This window comes from Ursus americanus, chromosome 33 (genome assembly GCF_024610735.1).
Source record: "Ursus americanus isolate L20-20 chromosome 33, mUrsAme1.1.p, whole genome shotgun sequence".
In the NCBI taxonomy this organism is placed as follows: Eukaryota; Metazoa; Chordata; class Mammalia; order Carnivora; family Ursidae; genus Ursus; species Ursus americanus.
In genome coordinates, this window is record NC_142159.1 from 30,053,885 (window position 1) to 30,061,163 (window position 7,279).

Sequence of the window (7,279 nt, forward strand, 5' to 3'; positions counted from 1 at the left end):
TGCCCACAGGGGAGCCCTTCTCCCTGTGGCACCTTCTCCTGGGGCTGAGATCAGTTGTCCCCCAAGTCTTACTTCCCCACGACCCCTCCTGACCCACAGTTTGTGGACAACCTCAGGTCCCCATGGGGAAGTGTCAGGGACTCCCCGTGCAAGGCAGTGTTGTCCTGGGGCTGTGGATGACAGCTTGGCTCAGGGACTCTCCCCTGATCCCAGGATCGTGGGGGCAGCCTGCGGAGAGCTGTGGACACTGGCCTGGGTTTCCAGGCTGCCCAGTCCTGGTGCCTGGTGCTGACCCCTGAGGGAAGATGGGGCTGAGGCTGGCCTTAACCCCACTGCGGGGCATCCTTTGGTCTTCACTGGGCCATGTGGCCATGGCTCTGGAGTGACCTCCCTGGCAGTGCCCCAGGGGCCCTACAGGGCCCTCCGCTAAAGGCAGGTACTTGCTGGAAGCCAGGTGCCAACCAATGTGCCGGCGGCCCCGAGGCCCAGGAGGAGGGTCCGGGGAGGAACCCCAGGGCCCTCTCCGGGACCGCCCGGTGAGGTCGGGACGTGGCCCCGGGGTCCAGGGGCGCTAGGCAGGCGACCAGGGCCGGGCGGACCGGATGGGGACGAGATCCCGCCCTGCGGCCCCCGGGGAGGGGTCCGGGTGGCGGCGTGGGGCGGGGCGGGCGGGCGGGCGGCGCGGCCCCTCCCGGGAGGCGGGCGCGGAGGGCGGGCAGGCAGCGGAGGCCAGAACGGCGCCGAGCGCGCGGAGGGAGGAGGCCGAGGGCGGAGCTGAGAGCGCGGGCGCGGCGAGCGCGGCGGCCCGGAGGCCGAGCGACCCCGGGAGCGGCCGCGTCCCCTGCCCGCCCCGCCCCGCGCCTCCTCCCCGGCGGGTGCGCGGCGGGCTGACCTCTGCGGAGGCGGCGGGGGCCCAGCATCGGGCCGGGGCCGGGGGGGCGCCGGGGCCGGGGGGCGGCGCTCCGGCCCGGCCCGGCCCCGCCCGATGTCCATGAGCGCGAACACCATGATCTTCATGATTCTGGGGGCGTCGATCGTGATGGTGAGCGGAGGGGCTTCCCGTGCGCCCGCGCCCGCCTCCCGCGCCCGCGCGCCTCCTCCCCCACCTCCCGCGCCTTGTTTATCGGCCCGCGCGGCCTGCGCTCCCCATCCCCGGGCTGCCCCGCGCTCCCCGTCCCCGGCCTGCGCTTCCCATCCCGGGCTGCCCCGCGCTCGCCACCCCCGGCCTGCGCTCCCCATCCCCGGCCTGCGCTCCCCATCCCCGGGCTGTGCACCCGTCTCCTGGCAGCGCCGAGCTCCCCATCCCCGGCCTGCGCTCCCCATCCCGACTGCCCTGAGCTCCCCGATTCTGGGACTGCCCCGCGCACCCCTATCCCAGGCCTGCGCTCCCCCACCCCCAGCGCGCCGCCCCCCACACCCCACCCCACGCCCCGGGGTCCCGGCCAGGCCCGCTCCTCGGCGCTGACCGGTCATGGGCTCTTCCAGGCCATCGCGTGCTTGATGGACATGAACGCACTGCTGGACCGATTCCACAACTACATCCTCCCGCACCTGCGGGGCGAGGACCGCGTCTGCCACTGCAACTGTGGCCGGTGAGTCCGCGCCCGGTGGGGCACACGCGTGATCACACATGTGCGGCGGCGGGGCCCACTGGGGCGCCGGCAAGCCCCAAGCAGGCCTGGCTGCAGAACTGCGCTAGGCCCGTGGGGGACGGACTGCCCAGCCTCCGCTGGGCACCTGGGGATTGGCCAATCGGGTTCCAGGAGGGGGAGCATGCCTGAGTAGTTAGGACCCCCTCCCAAAATGCCTTTAGAGAAAAGGCCTGTGCCAGGGTGATGGGCAGAACGGGCCCCAGGCCTCTTGGTCCAGGGCCTGGAGGCCAGGAGAGCCACGGCCAAGCCCTGTGTGTCAGGAGGGATCCTGCGCACGGCTGTGCCCACAGACTACACCATCCTCCCTGGGCCCTGCACTAATGTTCACGAACTTTCCTGCCAGCCGGGTACAGGGAAGTGCAGAAGGTCAAGGTGGGCAGGGCCTACCTCGAGGGGCATCTGGTCCAACCCTCTCATTGCACAGAGGAGGAACTGAGGCAAAGCTGGGTGTGGCTTGCTCAAGGTCATTCAGAGAGCCATGGGAGAGCCCAGGCCCCCCACGTCCACTGTGTGAACGCCCCCATTCTGTGCACATGTAGTAACGGGTCTTCCTGGCCATGCATGTTTGTACGTCCATGTACAAAATAAACATCTTCTCATGAGACGCGCATATGTGTACTGTCTGCATATACATGTGCGTACACATAGCACACACATCCTCATGCACACCATTCCCACAGGAAGCCCTCCTACTGGGGCCAAAGGGAAAGCAGGAAGACGCTTGGGTGGCTAGAGACTTGCCCAAGGTCACACAGCTAGTAAGGGACGGGGGCGCGAGCCCTGACGCGTGTTCCTCACCCCTGTCCTGTATCTCTGCTCCAGACACACGTGTGCATGTACCGTGGGAGACAGGACAGTTACGTGCCCATGGGTGCCGAGCCGCGTATGGAAGTAGAACCCAGACGTTAGGGAAGGTAGAGAAGGGAGTGTAATGCCCCTTGCATGTGCTGTCCAAGAACCATCCAAAGAGTTTGCTGTGTGGTGGGGTGGCCACTCCTTCCCAGAGATCCCTGCGTTGGTTCCTGGTGCACTCAGCCCCAGACTCAGGAAAGGCACAAGGTCAGCCCCCTGGCCTCCTGGGACCGCCGTGACTATGAGCAGGTTCGCCGGGGCTGGCAGAGGCTAACTGTGGGCACACACAAGGCCCAGGCTCCACGTCCCGTAAACACGAGGAATGCACATTTTACATGTGTGTGGGCTGTGGTGTTATGACCGGTGTGTACGTGCCTATGAGCTCACACCAAGGACCCACCTGGGCAGACAGGCTGTGTTTGCAGAGTGTGTTCACCCGGGATGCCTGGATGCGTCACCTGTAGCAACCAGAGTCCGCCTGCACCTGGGTAGGACGAGCGCCCACAGAGCAGCCAGTCCTGGGTGCACAGGTTAGCGCGTCTGTGGACGCAGGAAGCCCGGAGAAGCGCCCCTGCTGCAGACGTAGAGCTTCTGGGTGTGTGTGTCCACATCACGTCATACGGGACACGTGGATTCGGTGCACAGCGCGTTCTCGCATAGCAACGACATGTATGTGTATGCACACACAGTACATGCTTAGCACGCAGCGTGCAGCGAAGAGTGCTCTGCAGGGAACGGTGTGGCGCCTGCAGTACCGCGTGTGAGCCATGTAGACAAGCGCCCCCAGAGGCTCTATCCGTGTGTGCATACGCCATGTCCAGTGAGCCGGCCCGTGCGCACGCCTCCGACGTGCCTGGAGAATCTGACACGCAGGACCTGTGTGTAAATCGATGCTCCAGAGTGTGCGTGCCGGTGGGCGTGCCGGCGGGCGGTGCCTGTCACGCCGGGGATGGCTGTGTGCCGGGCTGAGTGCATGTGCATCCGCATGTGACGCGGGCCGCGCTCGTGCCTGGGCAAGCATGCACACACGCACATGTGGAGCTCGGGGCCCCGAGTCCACGGTATATACGCCACGTCTTGTGCATGTGGCCGGCGTGTATACACCACATGCATCGGACCTCAGGCACGTGCAGCATGTGTGGCCCAGGCCGGACTCGTGTGTGTGCACATCGTGAAGGTCCGTGTGCGCGTGGGAGACCTGAGCCCCTGCCCCCGGGGGCCCGGCCTGGAGAAGGAGGAGCGTAAGGGGCAGGGAGGAGCTGCAGACGCCAGGCCAGGGATGGGGGCACGGGTTGTGACCTCTGACCCCCTGGAGGTTCCGAACCACCGGGGGCGGTTGGGGCCCTGGCCTCAGCCTACTTGCAGGGCACCTGGCCCATTTCTGGCTGCTCTGGCAGTTCGATCTCCCGGTACCTGCCTTGACCAGCTGTGTGTCCAGGGGCAGGAAGCGGCCGTCCTGAGGAAGGCCCTGTCAGGGGTCCTCAGCCCAGAAGGCTGGCTAAAGCAGGAGGTGACAGTGATGCTCTGTGTTAGCAGCCCCAGTGCGGCCTGCCTGGCCTGGTGCTCCCCAGGTGATGGGGACCTTGGACGGGTCATGAATGGCGTCCGCTCCTAGGGAACCGGCAACTGCTGCACGTTCTGGGTGGTGATTGATAGCTTTCCGGCACGGACTGGTGACTGACGGCAGCTACTGACAAACTGATCAGTAAGCAGGGCAGCCACGTATCGGCCATCCTCGCTGCCGACTCAGGACTGGTGGCCTCCGCCCCATGGGGCTATGGCCAAGGCCCCATCACTGGGACTGGTCACGCTCTGGACATGTTGAGCGGGAATGGCCTCCAGGAGTTCCCAGAAGGAGCAGGAGGGGTGCGAGGAGAGGCCTGCCTGCTGCCATCCCTGCTGGGCTCCTACCGGGAGGAAGACGCTATGTGGAGCCCACTGGTGCAGGGACATTGGTAGGGTAGGAACGGGGTCAGGGAGGAGTAGTGGGGTTTCCGTATTTGAGACAGTCCTGTGGGGGAGTGTGGAACGTGGCCAGTTGCGAGGTTGGGCGGGGGGGATAGGGACCTCTCTCAGCTGAACACCAGGCGGAGGTGCCAGCATCTAACTGAGGGGAAGATGGGGAGAAGCAGGTTTGGGGAGGGAGGAGCTATTTTTAGGTATGAGTTTGAGGTGTCTGTAGATCCCACGTGGAGACGCCACACAGGCAGCTGGTGGCCTCCGCACAGCTCAGCACAGACGGAGAGGGCGGGGGTAGTGTGTGCGGCCGGGGACTTCAGGAGGTTGGGGCTAGAGAGTTGGAAAGACCAGCAGAGGGGCTCAGGGAGGAGGGGGAACTAGGAGAGGTGGCCCCCTGGGCAGGAGGGCTCCAGAGCGGTCCCTGCACTGTCAGGCAAGAGGAAGGACTGCAGCCAGCGAGGATGACAGGCAAAGGGTGGACCCCACGGTCCCTCTCCTGGACCCTCCTGTAGGCCTCAGCAAAGTCTGTTGTCCTGGGTGCTGGTCTCCTGAGTAGGGCCACCCCACCCAGGATCTCCAGGCCCAGGAGGGCTTGCTGGAGGAGGGAATCCAGACAGGCCTGAGACTGGAAGGAACTATGTGGGGAGAGTTCAGAGTTCCTCGGAGGCAGGCCTGGACAGTGGAGGGAAGGGAGGCTGAAAAACACCACGCAGGCCTTGGTGGGGAGGGTACACACGGGAGTCCAGGGAACCCCGGGCAGCTGGAACATCCCAGGAGCCGCAGAGCAGGCCATGGACATGCAGCTCTGTGAGGACATGGGCAGGGGAGCTCCCCTAGGAGAGGGGGTGAGAGATGGACACTGGGCAGAGCCCCTGGACCTCCAGCCCAAAGAACTGAGGAAGGGGAGGTACCTGCAAAGGATGAAGGAACAAAAGGAAGACCAGAGGCCCAGGGCAGGGCTGACCCACTTGGCATCTGGCAGCAGGGGGAGGATGAGAGGGCGTGTGAGAGAGGCTACGACCCTGGCACTGGATGGGGACGTCCTGCCCGGAACAGCTCACGGTTGCCTCTAAGCCCCGGGGCGGAGGAGGGAGGAGGGTGATACGTGGGCAGGTTTCACCCTGACCGCCGACCGCGCACAGTCCCACCCTCCGGGCAGCGTCTTGCCCCGTGATCGCCCCTTCCTGCCCTCAGCTCCGCACAAGGGCTGCTTTAAGACCAGCAGGGCGAATGGGTACCGCTTACCGCCGGGGTCGCTGCCCGCCCCGCGGGAGAGGTGCCAGCCCGCCCTGCCGCCCCCAGGCACCACATCCATTACGTGATCCCTTACGACGGGGACCAGTCGGTGGTGGACGCCTCCGAGAACTACTTCGTGACAGACAACGTCACCAAGCAGGAGATCGACCTCATGTTGGGGCTGCTGCTCGGCTTCTGCATCAGCTGGTTCCTGGTGTGGATGGACGGCGTCCTGCACTGCGCCGTGCGCGCCTGGAGGGCCGGCCGGCGCTACGGTGAGTGAGGCGGCGGCGGGCGCGCGGCCCGGCCCGGCCCCGGGTCCCACCTGACCCCGCCCCGCCTTCCCTGGCCACGCCCCCACCAGAAACCACGCCCCGCCGCGCCCTCCCGGCCCCCCCCGTCACCACCCCTTACCGCGGCACCCCGCCCTCCCAGGCCACGCCCCAATCACCGCGCCGCCGCCAGAGCGCGCCTCACTCCCTCCCAGGCCACGCCCTCACGAGACCGCGCTGCGGCCACGCCCCCGCCGGCTCACGTTCCCGCCCACAACCACGCCCCCACCAAATACCACGCCCGTCGCTCCTCGCCCCGCCCCCTCCGTGCCTCCGCTCGACCACGCCCCCAAACACGACCCGCCCACGCCTTTCCTTGCCCGCCCTCCCGACCCATCGCGCCCCGCCCCCGTCCACGCCTCCGCCCTGACCTCGTCCTGACCGCGCCCCCGCCCCGCAGACGGCTCGTGGACCTGGCTGCCCAAGCTGTGCAGCCTGCGGGAGCTGGGCCGGCGGCCGCACAGGCCCTTCGAGGAGGCGGCCGGCAACATGGTGCACGTGAAGCAGAAACTCTACCACAACGGCCACCCGAGCCCGCGGCACCTCTGAGCCGCGCGCAGGACTCGCGGGGCCTTCGGCCAACGCGCCCACGCACACGGGACTGGACGGCCGCCCCGGGCCAGGGCGCCCGCGGCCGCCGGGCGTGTCCAGCGGAAGGTGCTGTCTCTTCTTTTTATAAAGGGGGTCGGGGCGGGGCAGGTCGCCGGCCTGGGGGTAGGACCCCGGCCTCCCGCGCCGAAAAGGGCGCGGGGACCGGGGCGGCGAGCTCTGAGCGAGGGCGGGCGGGGGGCATGGGCACCTGTGCGGGCGGCCGGGACCACCTGCTCGCCCCCGCGCACTGCAGTCTCACCCGCACTCGGGCTGGGACCATGTCTGTTACTTAAACCCGGCTATTTCCTGTGCGCCTGGCTGCTTCTTGGGGCCAATTTCGGCGGAGGGAAGCAAGGCCGGGAGAGGGTCTTGGCAGGGAAGGGGCCGGCCCCCGGCCGCGCCCACGTCTGCACACGGGAGCATGTGCATGGGGCGTGTGCGTCCGCGGGCCGCAATGGGGGTGGGGGGCGGGGGGCAGGGGTCTGGTGGAGGCCCCGGCCTAGCAGCAATAAGGCCCCTGAGCCCCACTGCGGCAAGTGCGGCCACCCTGCCCAGGGCATCCCCGGTCGGGCGCCTCACTGTGACCCCCACCCCTGCTGGTCAGTAAATTCTCCAGAAAGCTCCAGTCTCTGCCTCTTCTTTCATCTCTGAAGCTGA

The 7,279-nt window shown here is 67.3% G+C and overlaps 1 protein-coding gene across 1 annotated transcript; it reads left to right on the top strand.

Annotated features, from left to right (window-relative positions):
• Window positions 1–782: 782 nt before the first annotated feature.
• Window positions 783–7,247, top strand: TMEM240 (transmembrane protein 240). Its single transcript, XM_045803427.2, has 4 exons — window positions 783–1,042; window positions 1,486–1,592; window positions 5,766–5,974; window positions 6,432–7,247. Exons 1-4 carry the CDS (start codon window positions 986–988, stop codon window positions 6,578–6,580), a joined length of 522 nt encoding a protein of 173 aa, XP_045659383.1. The 5' UTR covers window positions 783–985; the 3' UTR covers window positions 6,581–7,247.
• The last annotated feature ends 32 nt before the right edge of the window (window positions 7,248–7,279 follow it).